Source organism: Melanotaenia boesemani, chromosome 20 (assembly GCF_017639745.1).
Source record: "Melanotaenia boesemani isolate fMelBoe1 chromosome 20, fMelBoe1.pri, whole genome shotgun sequence".
Taxonomy (NCBI): domain Eukaryota; kingdom Metazoa; phylum Chordata; class Actinopteri; order Atheriniformes; family Melanotaeniidae; genus Melanotaenia; species Melanotaenia boesemani.
The window spans coordinates 12391387-12411468 of record NC_055701.1 but is presented as its reverse complement, the minus strand read 5'-3'; the positions used below and the strand labels follow the sequence as shown (position 1 = coordinate 12411468).

Sequence of the window (20082 nt, the reverse complement as noted above, 5' to 3'; positions counted from 1 at the left end):
CCATCCATCGGATGTTTTATTTATTATTTCAAGTTATTAGCTTTCCCTAGCTCTTTGACCTCCCCCCACCCTTTCACTGTTCTGCTCCCATTTCCTTGTTTCTTGTTCTACAAGCTATAAGCTATTTGAGTAAATGTATTTCTCTGCACAAAAATAAATCTCAGTGAACAATTTTGCCCAGATGCAGTTTGCCTAAACACTTGTGCACAAATGAACTTCACCTAACACTTGCTCGGGCCATGGCCCACCTCGGTACTTTTCCTTTCTGGCTTCTAGTGATTTCCACGCCTAAGTCATTGCCTTTAAAAACAAATCTCTTTGGGTTCATTTATCTAACTGACAAAAGTGGGTCGTTCAAGCTTTTTTATATTTTTCCTGATATTCTACAGACCAGGCCATGTGTAATCAAAGCAATGTATCTCATGTAGCCTTTTAATCTGGATCCAAATTCACTGATTACATGAACATATTTTAAGATAATGTAGCCAGAATGGCTGCTTTTATTTCCTTTCAAGATGTTACATGACATTTAGCAAATAAATTATTGTTATCTTAGTTGAACAGAGCCAGATCAACTATTTCACAAAGTTTCCAAACTCTGGCCATTTTAGATAACTGACTTCTAGCTGTTGCCATTGTGCACATCTATTGAACAGATCCATGAATGTGAAGTTACAAAAGTCCAGATATGAGCAGCAGATCATATCTGCATGTTTGCAGTTTTGTCTATATACTATGTTTGGAATGTAAATGATGATATGAAAACATCCAGTGTGTTTTAATATGGAATATAGAAGTAATGCTGAATATTGAGCTGAAATTGATTCTTTCTTCAGGTTTTTGGACACTTTTAGCATGTCTTTTTTTCTTTGTTGTACTTTAACGTGCGGCTTTAAATTTGACTGTTATTGTTGTTGTGATATTTTTAGAGTGATTTCACAAATATTACGCAGCTACTGTAACTTCACCCAGATCTTTATACGTTTATGTGTCTTAAGAAAACCTTTCAAAACTTTTATATAGACCCTAATGGGGGATAAACTAATTTGAGGTTTAATAAAAACACTGTTTCCTCTCAAAAAATAAATTCAGGTCCTCAAGTAGTGTAAATACAATCCAGCATATTTGACTGCCTGGTTAAACCCATGTTTACATAAGGGTTTCCTACTTCTAGGAATGAATCTAATCTCTTGCAAATCATTCTCAATACACTATTAAAATGTATGTTCCATTAGCCTCTGCTTCTTTATCTCATTTTAAAACATGTCAGATTACAGGAAAAGAGATCTGGTAATATTTATTGAAAGGCTGTTTACAGAGCTTGCAGCAGCACACCTGCTGCGGCTCACAGCAGTGAATGTTATATTTACATTAAATGTAATTTTCAGCGTATTATTTGAAGGGAGCATTTTAACCTGAGAGAGATTTTAAAAACATCTCATTAATAGTCTAGCCCGGAGCCCCACCAACAGTGTCAGCCCATGAACTCATGAATGTTCACCACATGTGGGACCTCTTAATGGAGTTTAGGGTATCACTTCAGGCCTGAGTTATAACCTGCTCTCTGACTGCAGGACCACTTCCGCACAGTTTGCACTGCTTGCTCTTCATTTATAAACCTAACAGCTTTTCCAACTGGCAATGACAAAAACCGTGATAACTCACTCTCAGAGTTGTTTTTCCTTTTCTATATTACTGCAGGTCCCTTTTCTGCTGCTTCTGGAGGTGATGAAATTTTATCTTGAACAAACACTCAGTTTCCTTTCAGAGCACAGCAGCTGCTGTTACTTCTGTCTGTCTGTAGAAGTTGACTAATATGAGCCAGCTTTTCTATTATAGGCAATAACAACATATATATATATATATATATAAATATAGATATGCCCAGAAATAAAATTTGAAGCATAGTGTGGCTCCAAGAGGAAGTTAAGTGCTTTTTAACTATATTGTAACAATCTTATTCATCCACCAGGTTTATTTACGGCACACAACCTCAAATTTGGGCTTTTTCATTTCTGTTAAAACTTCAAATTGCAAGTGATAGTCAGGATGTTTTTTTTTAACTTTAGACAGTGGAAACAATCAAGATTTAGACTAAAGCAAAAAACAACAAGAGTATATTTTCCATCTGACGCTTTTGTTCATGACTGCTTGAATGCAACATGCTTTACTATAATTTATTCTCAAATCAAACATCATAAAAGGACTTCTGTTTTCTTTTCAAGAGTCAAGCTTTCATTTAGTCTGTGGTTGGCATTGCTGTATAAAGACTGCGTCTGGAGATTTCGGTAGTGACTGATTCATGACACATTCAGACTAAAATAGCTTTCATTTGTCTGTTAACATACTGACTGGCTTCCTTGAAAAAAATGAAACAATGACAATATGGGAATGAAAACAGGATGACACCTGACAACCTTGGAACAAAAACGTGTCACAGACAAAAATATGTCAGTGAAATTTGGAGGTGCAAACAAGATTTGACATGTATGAAATGAAAGACCAGGCTGTGATATAATACTAATCACCTTATACGGTAAGTAGATTTTTGCTCATAGCTGAAGCACTTTCTATTTACCACTTATTTCAAATATAGCTTCAGAGGTTTGTATGCGTGTAAAACAGTTATGGGCCGTCACAGCTAATTAATAACAGGAAAAGACTAGGCTTGGGTGTCAAATATTGCCTTATCCTGTTTTGGTCCACCGTCCAGGTGGTTCATCATGAGTAAAATCGTGTTACATCATCTCCCAGAATCCTACAATTCAGCCTTTCCATTCCTTTTTTGGCTTTAGTGTTAAATATATGTACCCATCAACAAGAACTGATACATATAATTTAACTTGACATTGTTACTAACTCCTGTCTTTAGCAGAAACCCTGTAGGCCACTAACTGTTAATGAGATTCTTCAAAGTAAGGAGCTCCCCAGCTCTCCACCTTCCCCTTGTAGGCCCCACTGTGGAGGAAACCAAAGTCGCCCCAGTAATGATGAATGGACATCATTAATGTTGTTCATCTGTTTACCTTTACACTGCAATCTGGGAAAATGAGGGGTCAACAGCAAAAGGGAAATGTTACTCCAGTTTCTGAGTGCCACCCATTTAGCATTCACAACATCACGAGACACTGCAGACTGCGGGGCCTTTATATATTCCTCTAGCTGATCTTTCTTTAAATCAAAGTTGTAGACAACCATTTCCAATCAGAGAAGAGGTTTGGCTGACATTTTGGTTGTAGTGTGGGAGTTGAAATTTTGGAAAAATCTTTGCTCATTGATCAGAATAAACCCATCTTTCTCTTTTTTAACTAAAATGATTTTATTTAAGAAGCATCATCAAAATTGATTCTGGCCTGTTTTACAAAGGAAACCTGTCAAAAGATAAATATTAAATTACAGCTGGAAAAATGATGGTTTCCCCTCAACCTTTAGTACAGAACAAGAAGATGTGTGGTTAACACAATCACGCTTTGTGGTTTTAGCAGGAGAAATGAGGGCCTCAAGGTTGTCTCACAATCTGACAGCAAAGACATCCATCTCCCCAGAAGTAGCCCACATTATCACTCAACCCATGTTTGCTTGTCTTATCAGCATGTATTTATAGTGCAAACAGTTTGAGTGATCTTATTAAGCCCTATCAGCTGGTGCACCTTTAAAAACACAGATAGATCACGGAGCAGATGGCTAGACAGTGGTGAGGGTCTGTCTCTGTCCTGTGGGCAAACACAATCTGTGGGGTTTTCTGCAGCAGCAAGGAGGAACTAGTCTTCAGCTCGACTAAACATTTTAAAAACAAAACACGAATCTTCATTCTTTGTGGTCTCATTTAACCTTTTGTCTAAGAGGAGTGCTAATGATTTCTTGCAAAATAATACATTTCTGTCTACCCAAACAATGGGAGGGCTCTGAGAAAAACAATGAAAGACTTAAAATAAAGTTCATGCCCCCCCCAAAAAAATTTTTTTCTTTTGCTTCCATTCTCTCCGCTAAATTTTAGAGATCATCCATCACTGTTATAGACATACAATTTTGGAAGCGGCAACTAAATTGCACATGATAAAAGGAAATGTCTTTCGTCATGTCTGATTGGTTTGCACTTACCGATACTCTGGCAAAACTGGTAATGGTGCGGGGGTGTTCAAGTGTCTGAGATGTTTAGAAACGCCGCACTTCTGAGTGTGGTCTGTTCAATAGCAAAGGGCCGTGCAGCTATTCAGCACTACTAAAGGAATGTGTGGAAGCCCACAAGGAATCCTTTGGTTCCAAGGTTTCTGCAAACACAGAAGTCCCACAGTGAAGAGTAACTCTGTGTGTCAACAGTAAAGGAATCTCCTTTTCTGTCTCCGCAAACTCAGCTAAATACTAGAGCCTCAGAAGGAAATCTCTTTTCACCCTGGAGCCTGCAATGAGTATACCATCTTTGTTAGCGGTGAAAAAGATCTCTAAATGTTTACATTGCACTGAATTGCTCTTGCAGAATGTCCAAAGTACTAAGAGGTTGTCTCTCAGAAAGCCCGTGTGTGCACTGTAGTGTAAATCACCTCCGGTGTGCGGTCAATAACTCTCAAAGAAAGCGTCGGTGGAACGTCACAAACGCAATGATAACCATTTACAGCATCACATAAATTACTGTTATATGCTGCAGTTTAAAGGGGCTGTAAAATCTCATCGGTGAGTTCTGTGAGGACAGAAAGGACGACAAGAGAGAGGGGAGGAGATTTAAATGGCCAGCCCGTGAAAAGGTAGTGTGGGGGCAATTAGACGCAAGTGTTTCTTTCTGCAGACCGAAGCTCTGGACTGGAAGCTGAAACTCTCGCTGCAACTTCATGCAAGTTTTTGAAGAGGACTCTGACTTAAGATTTTGGACTGAACAAACTGCTTGTTCATATTTTTTTCTGATTATTCTGTCATATGACAAAGTCATAGACAGAGTCTGGTTTTTTGTTCGTTTTAGTTTTAGTTTGTTTGTTTGTTTGTTTTTTTCGTAATTTAAGCATTGAGCGTTTGATAAATATTAAAAGAATCTTTCTATTTTGACATTATCATTTTTATTGTCTTACAACATCCTCGTTTGTAAGAACAGTCTTCCATCAGGTTACTCGCAGCAGCGGAGCTACGTGACTCCTCACTCCCTGAGTAACTAAACCGGGGGCAGATGATTTGGAAATTCCCTGTTTTGGGGGTCTTTTTTTCTTCTCCTGGTGACCTAATTTGAGTACTTTTGTTGGATTTTCTTCTTCTTCTTTATTTTTGTTTTCAAAGTGTGCGTCGGGAGCCGTCACCCCATCTTTCCGCGCACACATCACGAAATGAAACCCAGTTTTGTAATCGAGGCAGTAGTGGCGCTTTATCTGCTCTTCTCACCTGCACAGGTATGTCATTTCACACTCTGTGGTACTTTGCATTTACACACAGTGATTGGTTAGTCCGAGTTTTTAAAGAAAAAACACACACTTGTTGTAAAAGGGTCCAAAATATCTCTGCTATTAATTATAATAATATTTTATCATTTAGTTTTTATTTAGAAAAACCTTCATGTGTTACTAAAATGATGATTGGACATGGCTGAGTCATGATGGCAGTCACCTCTTTGATACATTCATACTCCACACCCACAGTTCATTCATAAGTTGAAACGTGACAAACTGCATCTACAACGTGACTTGCCAAAGCTGGCAAGTTTATAATTACAGCTGCATCACAAGGCAGCAGTTTTTCTTATAATTTAAACTTGTATTGGAAATTACATTGACTGCCAGGAGATCTACAGGGTTAAGAATAACAGCTGTGAAGAAGAGCTGTGTATTTCTATGTAGAATCTTTTATAACTTAAATTCAGGTCAGAGATAAACTGTCAGGTGATGGGGAATCAGTACAAAGCTTGTTTGTTCTCTTTTGCCTTTTAATGAAAATCTGGTGGACTTGAAACTGGAGTGAGGGCTCATTCAAAGGCCCGTGTGTGTTAAAATCACTTGAAAGAGGATATGTCATTGGACAGTGGGACTTGTGCCACTGAACGCTACAGCTCTTGAACCTATTCAGTCTCTGATTTCCTCCCAAGGTGGCCAAGGTCTACCAGTTTTCTCTGATGCCGCTCATGTTTAATGCAAAACCAGTGTTCCTTCATCTTTTCACTGCCACTGTCACACTTCAAAAACAGAGGCAACCCCCCCTCCCCCCTTTGGCAAGCTGTAGGCCACTTATAGAGGTATTACACGCTGACTCAGTCAGACTCTTAGGGTTTGAAAAAGCTTCATGTCCCAACAGTTTCTCAAACTGGACACTTTGCAGCTGTTGCTAAGTTGAGAGTGAGTGGGAGAGGCATGGGATCACCACATTTCCTCTAATCCTCATAATCAGCTCATAGCCTGCTTAGTCAAAACAGAAGTGACAAAACCCAGGGGCCTCAACATGCAGCCGGTTAAATGCCCCCCACTGCCCAGAAGACTGATGGCAAATGTAAACAATTCAGTCCCTGAGATTCAGCATCCAATCTGTCAGATTAGCTTGCATTGTAGTCTGGATCCTTCTTTATGACCACAGGGGTGATGGCTACTCTGTGTTGAAAGATTATTTGTGAAATAAAAGTTTTCTCTTCTGTTCTTCCTTTACTGTTAATAACTTAAACATAATACATTATATAATCACTAACAAGTCATTAGCAGCATTTTCTGTTTTTCTGGTATGTGTGTGTCCTGTTAGAGCAAAGCATCAGAAAGCAGAAACATAGACAATCAATTTTCAAATGCATCTCTTATGTATGTTCAGCCCCAAGTATCTCTTATAGATAATGATTATTTCAGATTACTGTCACAGTTAGAGTTTGTATCAGCAGTCTTGTGCTATGCATCAATAAGTGTGTGTCCTCTCTTTTCTATAGTCATTGATCATGTTTGGAAACCCACTGTATTTCTGGATTCCGACAGCTTTGTGGGGACTGAAATGCCAGACCTCCACAAATTTTAATAATTTTTGAAGGCCAGACTCTGGTTTTAGGGTTAGTGTCAGGCATTCTCTGGTGATGGATAAGATTATGGTCAGGGAATAGAAAATGATTGGTGTCAATGTGAGGTTCTCATAAACGTAGAAAAACACAGATGTGTGTTTGTGGGCTCTTCAGCTTTTCTTGGCAACTGTACATGCAATCTTCTTCCAGATTTGCAGGTGCACTATTAAAAACATGATGTCATTTGGTGAAAGGTTTGAAGCTACCTGGATAAGTTGTTTTTTTTTGTAAGGTTGTCCTAACTTCCATTGACATACATGTGAAATGTTTAAAGAATGTCATTAAATTGTAGCATCAGCACAAAACACCACAAGCAAATTCTCAACCTGTGGGAAACATTTAGACCATTTAGGCACATTTCATTGTGATCATCAGTTTTGTTTCTTGGCTTGCTTCATAAGTATGTCTTTTTACACTTTGTGCAGCTGTAAGTATGTAAATGTTGTCAGGTGTAACACTACTCTCCCCCAAGTTTCCCAATAAACCTGGTGTAGAAAAGGAATGGATGGATGGATGGATGGATGGATGGATGGATGGATGGATGGATGGATGGATGGATGGATGGATGTGCCAGTGCATGACATTTTCTTGGTGGTTTCCATTTGAACTTGAAAATTGGGATTTCCAAGTTCTCAGAAGGAAAATAGAAACATAGGAACACCATCTGAAGTTAGATTTGTTTTTGGTAAAGTCAAAAGACCCTCAACAACCCTGACCTTGAACATGGCTGCTCTACAGTAAAAGAAAAATATGATAGTTTTAATAACAAACTGTTGTCTCATTAAATTAGTCACACACATTCTAGCCATTCTGTACCAGTACCACATTTCTACAGTGTTTATATTAACAAAATACAGCATAATCCCTTGTTATCAGTTTTCATCACGTATACCAGTCTGGAGTGAGCCCAACATGAGGAAATCTTACTAACTTTTAACTTTCAACTGCACTCCCAGCACTGAGTTATGACTGAGGCAAATGAAACGCAGCAAGTATAAACACATTCCCAATTTTTAGTAATCCAACTATCCATTTGCATGTCCACAGCCAAGTATAATCAAGCCCTTACACTATGTCAACAACATATTCCCTACTTGGAGGGATTTATAGAGCATTGAAATTCAAAATGTATGCAAGCAGTCTCTGCTTTCTTTAAAAAAAGGCAATGCATTAATACTGATAAGAGCATTAAGTATAAATCATCAGCTATAAGTAATAACTTTAATTAAACCCCTGTTTAATGGGGGTTTTATTCCAGTAATGCAATTTATTGAACCTAATACATGTAATCCCGAATCCTAACTGTGATTAGTCACACTTGCCCTCTGCTGGTACATGGAGCAGTTCGCCCTTTGGAAGCTGTCTTGAGCAAATTAATACTCTTGGCAGTATGGCTCTGGACTGAAGGTAGAAGCACCTGGGTTTCCCTTCTGCACAATAGTGAACTCTTGCTCACCCTATATCAAAGCTGCCTAATGGACCAGGTATTATTCGCACATTCCTTTACACTATCCATTCTCCTGTTCCCTGCATTATTGATACTTCTTTTACAATTTAAAGCACATGCTGTGAAACAGTTCATGTGTGTGTGCTTAAACCACACCACCCTGAATATCAGTATTATGCTTTGCACATACAAAGAGCTTTGACATAATCTACATTAACTGTTGCTTCCTTTCCATGTATAAATGCGGGCAGAGTCAGCAGAGCCAAACCTAACTGACATTAGTGAGCAAGAAGAATATTCAGCTCCAATCCTCAAGAAGTACTTCTGTTGTGATGATAAATTAAGTTAAGGATAAGGATAGTGAGCTCCTCTTTATATGCAATTGTGAAATTCTTAAAATACAACATTTTTCTGTGATAAAAACCTTTTGTGTCACTTTGCCATACAGTTAGACTAGTAAATTATGTTTCTACGGTTACTGACCCAAGAAAGAAGACGCTGAGGCACAGCTGCTGCTGTCGTATCTGTGAGGTCATTATGTTGCACAGGTGCTTCCTTTACATCATCATCAGAAGCAAAACAATGCTTCTGCTTATTGTGAACATAGGGCTGTGTTTGCATTCAGGACTTTTTTTGTTTGTTTTTCCTCATGTTCATGTTCAGCTAAGTCTGGATGGAATGACATCACATTTCCAGGTGTTAAAATGAAGTTTCATAAGCATCAACACTGTCTCATGCTGCCAAGCTGCAGCTCAGTTAACAGCCGTCAGACAAAAATAAGAGCCCCCCCCCCCCCCCCCCCCCACACACACACACACACACACACACTCCCCTCACACACACACTCCCCTCTGTGTGTCCAGCTCTCATATACTTGCACATCTCCCTTGATCAGATATCTACAAATGAAACTATGTAGTTGTAGTGACCTGCTGACTAATATGGCTCTTATTTGTGCTGTTGTGGTATTTCTCTCTAGTTGTAATGTCCCGGCCCAGGGGAGAGTTGCAATTGCAATCAGGAAATATGGATTTCTTCTTCCTCCTGCAGAGGAGGAGGAAGAGGAGTGGTGCTCGAGGCAGCCGTCTACAAGCGAGCTTTAATCTCCCATCTGGATGTAATTTACTGTGGTTTACAGAACAACGTTTACTGTAATAGAGACCACAATTACCACCGGTCAGTCTTATCTCAAGGCCTGTGCCGTGTATGTGTGTGTGTGTCTGTGCGTGTGTGTGTGTGTGTCTGCGTGTGTGTGTGCTTGCGAACAGGGGTGCACCGTTTACAGTGGTTCTGTTTGCGTCTGTATCTTTGTCGAGATATTTGTGTGTGTATATATTAATGAACTTACACTGAGCAAATTGTGTATGTGTGTTTTTTTTTTTTTAATCAAAATTAATTTTGACCATTAGCTCTCCCCTGTCACTTGGACCTATTTTACAGTTTGTTTATCTTTTCAAAACTTCCAAACTATGCCAAGAAAGCAATTGTGTTAATGCGACCAAACTCACTTTTAGGATAAAATTGTGGTTGTATTTAAAGGGTAAAATAATCTTAATCTTGGATTAGCTGTTTTAAATATGCATTACAGAGAGTAGTTGTGTTTTGTTTTGTTTTTTTATTGAGTCACCCTAATGTCTTTGCATTGAATATACAAGAGCAAAGTGGGATGTTAAAAGGCATCTTGATGGATTTAAGGACTTAACGGCATGCAGCCAAAGAAGTATGTAAAATAAAACTGAAAGTTGTTGTTACAGTGAAAAAAGTGAGCATTCCCAGAAGTCAAACTGAGCCAATCAACAAGCTCTACTTCCTCACAGCCAAATCAAAACTTCCTGGAACTCCGCTTGATCTCCTTTGTCATCATAACATTGTCAACTCTCCCACCGCTCTTCAAATCTGCTTTTATTTAACCTTTTTCTTTAACTGTATAAAGTAGCTTTTGTTATAACGCTGTAGCAATGTCAATGCAACACTAGTTGTTGTAGTGCTTTTACCACATGCTTTGCTGAAGTTTGTTGGTGTTTTGGAAATATTTAGTGACCTGACCACCCTGAAGACCCACCTGGATACTATCAGTCCTGTAAAGGCCTGGCTGTGGTTGTAGGTTCACCTGCCTCATGTATACAAAACAGAACCTGGTTTTTGTTTTGTAGAGGTGGAGAATAGATACTGTGACCCTCAGTTCCCTTGAGAGCCCTAAGACTTAGTACCACGGTCATGGTGTTGATGATGTGGAATCTGGTTTGCAGTAGAGAGTGGAAGAGGAAGATCAGTGGAGCTGTCCTTCTCACTTGACAAGCTGTCTCTGTTAGCATTCACTTGTTCTGCTTTAGTGGTTTCTCCCCGTGTGGTCTCGTGAGTCAGGCTTCAGTCAGACCAAATTCAGGACACCCTGCTCTGTGCCTTTACATGCTGCTCTGAAGCAGCTTAGGGATATGCTGACATATCACAACTTTTAACCATGTAATATGACACCTTAGAGATGTAGACGTGTGAGGGTGAGCCTGAGCTGTTACCGTGTCAGCCAAGTTATCAAACTTTACTGAAGTGATTTATGTAAAAGCCATTCCAGTTTGACTGACTAACAAACTTGGCCGTAGAGCCAAACTTTACTCCGGCTGGCGTGGCAGCAGTAGTATGCTCAGTATGAATGTCTGTAATTGAGCTGACTGTAAATTAAATTTTTGAGGTTGAAATTTGTCATTACCATTCATGGAGAAATTAAAATAAATATGCAATTACTGTATTCATATTTCTGAATCAGCAGTTTACAGCAGGAGCTCTTACATAATGCTTTGTGGGAAACAGCTTCTTTACTTATCCATCTGGCAACTGTTGGAAGCCGTTGGCGTTAGTGGAGTGGAAAAACCTGTATCTTGTCACTACAAGAAATAAGACAAAAAAAAAAAACCCAAAAGTGTATGAAATGACAGCTTTTTCTTATGAATGAGAAAAATTTACTATATCCCTTGAACGCTTTGGGAAATATCTGTAGGTTCATAGCTTGATTTATGGTAACTGAATATGTTGTTTGAACTTGGAATTATATAAAAGTGTGTTCTTATGAATTATGTGCTTTTTTAGAAAGTTTGATTTTAAACTTGTGTGGCAAGCCAAACTTGCCACACCCTTATTGTCATTGTTCTAAATTGGATTGAAAAGACAAAGCTAAACAGTCTAAAATGGTGAAGAAACCTCTGCAGCTGATTCACTGTGTCTCTCAGTCTTCTTGATTTCTATCTAATTGTGGAATACGTTAGTCAAAATCAAGGTCTTTCTGGCAAACTTTTTGGTACCTGCTATTGACTAAACCATCATCCCCTCCCTTGCTTGACCCTCAGAGTTGAAAAATCTTCTAACCATTAAGCTGGGTCACCATCATGTTTAAGTTTTGCTCCCTACGCATGCTGCCCTTCCCCTGACAGATGGAATAAGCAGGGAGGTTAAAGATGACGCAGTTCAGCTGTGTGGGACTGAAGAGTAATGAGGCTGTGGGCCTCTGTGGCCTGACGGCAGGAGCCCAGGGACTCAGCAGGTCCTCTGATCTGACCCAGAGTGCAGCGCGAACTTTGTGGAGTGGCTTTACAATCAAGCACATGGAACATAATTTGTCACTTTAACTCTAGTTTAAACTAGAAATTTTAATCTGTGCTTACAGGGAGCAAAAACGTACAGCTGCTTCTAATATTGGCAGTGATTAGTGTCAAGTCTTTCTTTTTTGCACAATGACAAACTGCATCATCAGGGAGTAGAGAAAGATATTACCCATTTCTTAAAACAAAACAAGTTTTACACATACTATTAAACCCCAATCTTAATCTACTTAACATTTTATTGTGGGTAGATATGATAAGGGGTTCATGTATGAATATTTATATTTTATTTTTACAAGCTGGCGTCTTTCCTCAGCTGAAAAGTTAGTTCAAACTATTTCTTAATCTGTGTGTAGCATAGAAAATATGTTTTGTTAGTGTGTTATGTTAAAGAAGTTTTTATTGCTATAAATTAGTTTTATAATGTCTGCAGTCATTTCTGTCATTTACAAAATAAAACAGATGTTGAAAAGCACAAAGAAAATGTGTTTTTTTTTTAACAAAACAAAAAAGGATCAGATGAATTTATAGTCTTGTCAGGTCCAATTTATTTGTGTATCCCTTAATCACAGCTTGTGTTAGAGGTTTTAACACCCATATAATGAAAACAAACAATAAACTTAATGAAGGACAAGAAAAATTCCATAAAAATGTTCATCAGGGAATAAAGTGGTTGAAATGCTGAGGAGTATTCCAAAATTAATCCTACTTCTGGGATTTGTTAGTCAAGATAATTCATAATTTACTGTTATAAAGTGCAACCCCTTCCCAAAAGAGATGAACCATCTCCAGTCACCATTAATCACACTAATTCTGTAAGTGCATGAGGAGGGGGAATGGCTACGTGAGGAGCCTCAGGCAGTGTTTGAATAATCTGGCAGCTTTTTCTGGGCATCTCACTCTTCTGTCCTCAACCACAGGAGGTGCCAAAGATGTTTGCTTGTCATGTCAAAGCTTAACCCATGATTGAGGTTAGAAAGTGCTCTCTACCTTGGTTCATACTGAACAGCAAGTGCCAAAAAAGTGCTTGTGATGTGGAGTAGCCTTGTGGCCCAATGAAAAGTCAGCAAACTTTATGATGATTAACACTGAGGAAAGTTTTATTTTTTATTTTTTTAACAGTCTGACGTTGCTATAGAGAATAAAACATAATCAATGCCCCACATAGAGTAAGTGACATTAAACAATAACTTAAATTGAACTGTGACTTTCCCATGCAGTGTATATAAAATATTCCGCAAGTGGAGCTCATATCCTGCTGTGGTTTTGTGCAACAGACACAGTTCAATGACTGCCACTCTATAGAACAACGCTGCTGTCAGAGGAACAGCTGTATGTGTTGGCCAGATGACGAGCCTCTTTGAAAAAGGCGGAGATGTCTCAACAGTTCCCCTAACACAGGGAGGATCAAGCTGAAAGTGAAAACTGAAAGCTGTTGTACATTTACAAAATAGTCTGTCATAAAGTGTTTGTGCAGCAGGGAAGACAAATCCCTTCCAAACACACAGACCTGCATGACTTGTGTCTTAGTAACAGTATTACATGAACCTCAGAAATGTTTGTGTGAGTTGGAATGTATCATCATTGAATCGAGACATTCCTCTTAAATCATATTACTTGGAAATAGTAATAAAAAAAAAATGCTGACAGATGCTATCCTCATCCTCAAACTAATTTTGGTTCATAACAGGAAGAGGATGCAGTTTTGTAAAGGACAGATGGTGTAAAACACAACAATCTTTACTGCCATCATTTAAGAAAGTCCTTGTCTGTCCATCTGCTATTACATAACATTTTTTCCAAGTGCCAGCATGTGCACCAACTATTTTACACTATGAAGGACGAGGCCTGAGCCACAGAAAAAGGGAAATCTTACTCCAGTGACGAGGACAGATTGCGGAAGCAGGTTGTCTGCCGCCTGTCCTGCATTTCTGCTAGAGGGTATTTTATCAAACATAGATTTCCCTTCCTGAGATGGAGTCAACTAGAGGTTTTGTGTTTTCCCAGGCGAATGAGAAATTTGCTCTGTTTATCATTGGGTGATGGGAAAAAATCAAGACAGAGGGGGAAACCATCAATGGGAAAATAAATAGAGAGCTGAATATTTTACCACAGGAAACAGTTGGGCACACAGAGGACATATACAGTATATACATGAGGTGTGTGTGTGAGTGTGTGTGTGTGAGAGAGAGACTGGTTTAACTCATTTTTCTCTGTTTTGCAGAGTTTACCCTCGTCAAGCACTAACAGTACAATGGAAGGTAAGAATTCAAGCTTTTTTTTTATTACTGAAATCTATAAGTAATAGGGATGTTAATATTTAAAACTACTTCATATAAGAAGTTTTCACCGTTTTGTTACATTTACAGTTTCAGTGTGTTCCTTTATATTGCTTTTGTCATGCACTATTGAGAAATATAAATGGCTAAACCCAAATTTATTGGCTTTCAGTCTATGAATTTAATCTGAATTTAGAGCGAAACAGCACATCTGGGCTAGAAGAGATTACTCAGCTGCTGACCTTCTTCCCTCGTTCCTCCCCTCGCATCACTATAAATTAAAGCTGCCAGAAGTTAGATATATTGGATGTTAAAGACTTGTAAAACGCCCATCTAGAGGATATATAACAGAAAAGGCTAGATAAGCAGAAGACATACAGTCAACTCAAGGGGTAGTAAATGACCGATGAACTGTCCTGTTGCGTTGTACAACATTATAGTTCACGGCCTCATCTCCCAACGTAGATGCTTCCTCAGCCATCTCCTCCCAGCCTGTCTGCTTTTATAAACAGCTGTTGTGGTGTCAGGCTCCATTTGGTGACCCCTGGGGGTCACTGCAGTCCCAGAGGTGCCTGCGGGGCAACCCCGTTCCAGCTCCAGCAGGGTTCTGTTCATGGCCATGTTTCCAATGTTTGTTTTCACTTCCTTCTGTGTTTGGTTATAGACGTCCCTGTTCTTCCCCAACAGCAACTGGGACACTTTCACACATGTACTCCCACAGGAAAGCATTCTGTATATTATACTGTATATTATACAAACATTTTTATTTCAAAATTAAACAGGATACACACTGGCATATTTGAACTGGCTATAGGTTTCTGTGTACGTCATTTAAGCATTCAAATATGTATTTCTTGGGTAACTACTCAAACTATAACTGAGTTTATGTTGTATTTTTTCCTTCTAATTAAGCATGAAACATATTTATGTATGCAAAGTCAATGCAGTTGATAAATGCTTTTTGCAATGTTATCTGACTGAAAAGATCCCTCGTACTGGCTCCACTGACTGACTTGCACCTTCACAGTGACTTAGCTTCAGTCTTCCTCTTTCCCTTAAAGTGTTGACATTTAAAGAAGTGTGGGGACGCAGCTTCTGTCGGACCATTGAGAAGCTGGTAGAGGTAGTGCAGGAATACCCAACAGAGGTGGAGTACATCTACAGCCCCTCCTGTGTGCCCCTAGTGAGGTGTGCTGGCTGCTGTGGGGACGAAAACCTAGAGTGCCATCCTACTAGCACTTCAAATGTCACCATGCAGGTAAGACGGCAGCATTGTGTTAAATACATATGACTGCACATGGTCCGTTGCTTGTTTTACTAAAAATTCTACTTATGCTAATTCTAAATAATGCCATCCTCCAGCTGCTGAAAATCAGGCCGTCAGATCAAGAATATGTTGAGATGACGTTTGTGGAGCATCGGACATGTGAATGTAGGTAAGAAAACAAGGAAACAGGTTTTTAAAAATTCTCAATGTTTGCAATTAAACATTTAATTAGTCAAACAGAAACCCTGTCTCTTGTCATTTATTGCCGTTATATTAATTAAATGTCTGTTCTGACACTTTAACACCTGCTCATAGTGACTGAGGCATGTTTAAAGTTCATCACTTATGAAAATTAAGTTTTTATTTTGTGCTTTTTTGTTGTTGTTGTTGTTGATGTTGCTTCAAAATATATCATGAGTTATACAAATGGGCAAGATTGTGGCTGCATCTTTCTGCACTGAAACTGCAGTGTAACAAAAGCAGTTTAAAAATGACAGATTCAGACAGTTTGGATTTCTTATGAAACAAAACTGAGGAGTCAGTCCTGTCAAACTGTGTAATCAAACCAGCATTTTATGGAATCTGAGTCAGAACAAATTTGATCTAACATCTACATTTTATTTAGCATTTAGCAACACCTTATGTGGAACTGGAAGGCCCAAAATATCTATTTATGCTTGTTTAAGCTGGAGACATCAAAGACTGAGTGGCTCCACAGTCATGATTCTGCTTGTGTCATAGTTAAAAATACATAGTCAGTAGCCCAAAAGTTTAAACATGCAGCAAGGAGTGGAGTCACAAAGTCAGCAAACAGACACAAAAAAAGAAACAGAGACAATAAAAAGAGCAGCAAAACCACAATTAAGACTCTCCTACTGTAATGAAAGCAGTGCACACAGACAACACAGTGCATAATGGAGCCACACAGCCCAGCACAGCAGAAAAAAACAACTCACTAAGAAAGCAGGAACAGATGATGATCATTATTTTAGACTGATGACAACTAATCTTCAGAAAAAGCGTTAATCTGAAAAATAGAGCCTTCAACATCTTTAACATATTATGATTTCCAAATTAAGCACAAAACGCCGGGTTAGGCTCCAGTTTACTCGAAACCCTTAATGGATGAAGCAGTTGAGATTATGAATTAATGAAATTACTTCTTCTACTTAACCCTTAAAAGCCTGACCCAGGAAATAATGGGAAAAAAATTACTTTGTTGTTTGTTTTATCTGAAATTTTTATTTGGCCCTTTAATGAAATGTAACAAAATAAACAAAAATCATTTTCACTGTTATATGTCCAAATTATTGTAGTGCAAAAGGTATCCACCAGGGGGCAGGAGACATGTATTAGATTGCATAGAAAAAGGTTTTGAAGCCTTTACTGTAAATTGATGCATTAGGTCATAGTAGATATGCGCGTAATAAAGGGTTAAATTAAAAAGCTATAGCTATATATATATATATATATATATATATACTGTACCTGAACAGGTCACCAGGGCTCAGAAAAAGACAGAACCGTCTGTTTAGAATCAGCACTTACTACACCACAGGTCTTTAGACTGTGGGAAGTTGAAAAGGCAGAACAGGCAAACTCTGCAGTGAAAGGTTAAAGCCACCAGCAGGTTCAAATCCGTAGCCACTGGCAGATGATAACACCCTGCCAAACAGCCTCCAGAAATTTGATTTCCCTCAAAATGTGTTCAGTAAAACAAATTTATAATACAAGCATATAAATTCTGGGAGACTGGGTTGGCATTTGCTCTAATTAATTAATAAAACTGCATTTAGATGTTGTTATTTATTGAAACTTATTTTTTTCCCTCAGGAAACCTATTGTGAAGGTTGAAAGGTAGGAATTGCTTTTATGATATGAGCATTGAGATTGTTGAAACAAATCAACATTTTCAGAAAATGGGGAGGGGGCTTGCCAATCATTTTGTTCTATGTCCAGGAAAAGAAAAAGAGGAAGAGGAAGAGGAAGGAAAAGAAAGGAGAAACAAAAAATAAAAGAATGTGAAAGGTAATGGCAAAGTATAAGTGAAAAAGAATTTATGTGTCCACTAGTTGTCACTGTTAATTTAAGGTATATTATTCTTTGTGTGCTGCAGGTGCCAGATTCCTCGCAGGTAACTGCAGTGGCAACCCAAACCCCTGTTGCAGTGTGACTCACTACTTATTTCCAGCCCAGAAACAGTTTCCTCCACTTATCTATCGAAACTGTGTGCCGACAGAGACTCTGACAGCTGGGTTGATTTCCTGACATGCCCTCGTACTGACAGACAGGGCACTTGTAATGGCAAGGTTTTGATTGGTAGAAACACTGCTGTTACACACCTGACACAATGGGCATCCCTGGGAGCCAGTGCAATGTAGAACTGACATCTTCATCTTATACTAGGTATTACTGTCAGTTATTTTAATTTGTCTGTTTCTTTGGTATTTAAAGGTTTTCACATTTTTTAAAAGAAAAACTATATTTATTTGATACAGTCAAATATAGTTGGACCAACAACCTTTAAAAAAGTTTGTAATCATTTCCTGAAACAGTGTCAAGAGTATCTTGTTTGTCATACCGGTATATGTTGGACTGAATGTACAGCTGTTTTGTACATGCAATAATGAAATGTCTCCCTCTGGTGTTTAAGGACACAGTGTTTTAAAATGTTCTACAGTGAAGTATGATTTCATTTGTCTAATTTTCAAATAGGATATGACATAGGTAAAGTGGGCAGTCAAAATTAATGATATATCAATGTATTTGAATATTCTACCTATCATTTATAAAACCAAAAATCTCATAATGACATGGTATGTATAAATTCTCAGCCTTGTGTACATTTACTAAATGAAGAGAGATCTACAACAGTATGTGTATGTGTGTGTGTGTGTGTGTATGTTTTTGTTGTGTTTTTTCATAATTTGTGAAATATTAAATTAGATTAATTGAAATAATTGAACAAAACTTTAATTTAATTTTTGTTCTGCTGACTTTTGTTGCCAAGTCAATGAGGTTAACCAGGTTAAAAGACAGATATGCTCCCAGTGAGTGGCTCCAGCTTTGGATTTGTCTTTAAAAAAAACTACCAATCCAGTTAAATTAATTATTCAAAATGAAATCAGAAAGTGTGCACAAGGTAAGCCCAGTAAATCAGGATTATTTTCACACTACTCATGAGGTTTTGATGCCTGTAACTTCCAAACAACCTGTTGAAGGATCCTTACAATTGCGATTCCAAGTGTTTCTCTCGTTTTGTAGTGTTCACCCTGGTGACAAGTCTCCCATAATCCCCCACAGCTGGTGACTTCCTGTGTTTATTGGAAATACTGCAGTATGGAAGGGATCAATTAATGTAGTTATGTAAAATTATGTCCTTTTATTTTTTTTTTTAGTACCACACAAAGAAAATTTATGAAAATGTAAAAACAAACATTTTGATAATGTTGGCGTTTTAATTTCATTTAAATATTTATTTTGTAATAAAATTCTTATGACTGTCAGAGAGTCTTATGTAATTATTCTATCAAATGTTGGCGTAATGTTGGTCTGCACAGTGTAGTGGTGGTTGGGACTGTCACCTCACAGCAAAAAGGTTCTTGGTTAATTTATTTGATATTGCATTAATTCAAATTTGAGCAAATAAATAAACAAAAATTAGAAGCATTCAACAGATTTGAATTTATTAAAAGGTTCCTCTTTTAGAAAGGGAGCATTTTTGCTCAAGATTTTTCCTTGACTGTTTTCATATTTTAGTGGTGTGTAATTCTAAAGTAGCTAACTCAAAAGTAGCTCTCTCCCTCTCTTATCATTCTCGCGCTCAGTAGCATCATACTTAATAGAAATATTTGATCATAATATATCTCAAATCAAATCATATCAAAACTTTATTTATAAAGCGTTTTTCATGCTGAAGGCAACGCAAAGTGCTTTACTTGATAAAAATGCATATTAAATATAAAACAAGCTTTTACACACATCACGATATCAATAGATAACAAAGGAATAGATAACTTCCCATTCTGCACAACCATGACTCCCTAATTTCTGTCTCTAAACTGAATGTAGGTGTAAAATACTAAAATTGATAAACATGTGGCTTGATGCTGCTGTGAGAAAACAATATCATGGAGAGCCATCCACACCAGGAACCAGTCCACCCATGTACACAGAGGTCGCCACCCTAGCAACCATCTAAATCAGTCCAGGCTGAGGTCCACACTACAGCTGTAAGGCTGCAGTGCAGGACCCCAGTCACCCAGACAAGGGTGATCACCATGGCAACAACCCCAGACCAAGGAAGCAAAACAACCAGCGTGACGGATTCCCATGAGGAAAAACACTGGAGTTAAAATAAAGATTAAATAACTTTAAGAACAACTAAGCAATAATAAAAATAGACATAAGGAACTTTATAAAGTAATGTACCTAAAAATAATAAAAAAAATAATAATAATAATAAAGATGAGCAAAATCAAAATAAATAA

The 20082-nt window shown here is 38.0% G+C and overlaps 1 protein-coding gene across 1 annotated transcript; it reads left to right on the top strand.

Annotated features, from left to right (window-relative positions):
- The first annotated feature begins 4795 nt into the window (after window positions 1-4795).
- pgfb (placental growth factor b) lies at window positions 4796-19040 on the top strand. The gene is made up of 7 exons (XM_041972053.1): window positions 4796-5372; window positions 14271-14307; window positions 15387-15583; window positions 15688-15761; window positions 17426-17449; window positions 17552-17620; window positions 17709-19040. Exons 1-7 carry the CDS (start codon window positions 5310-5312, stop codon window positions 17728-17730), a joined length of 486 nt encoding a protein of 161 aa, XP_041827987.1. The 5' UTR covers window positions 4796-5309; the 3' UTR covers window positions 17731-19040.
- The last annotated feature ends 1042 nt before the right edge of the window (window positions 19041-20082 follow it).

What these genes read in the sequence shown, in the direction of transcription:
- pgfb (XM_041972053.1), top strand. Translation starts at nt 5,310, where the DNA reads ATGAAACCCAGTTTTGTAATCGAGGCAGTAGTGGCGCTTTATCTGCTC. An exon ending in TGCTCTTCTCACCTGCACAG is followed by an intron (nt 5,373 to 14,270) that starts GTATGTCATTTC and finishes TCTGTTTTGCAG; the next exon opens with AGTTTACCCTCGTCAAGCAC. An exon ending in CCTATTGTGAAGGTTGAAAG is followed by an intron (nt 17,450 to 17,551) that starts GTAGGAATTGCT and finishes TTCTATGTCCAG; the next exon opens with GAAAAGAAAAAGAGGAAGAG.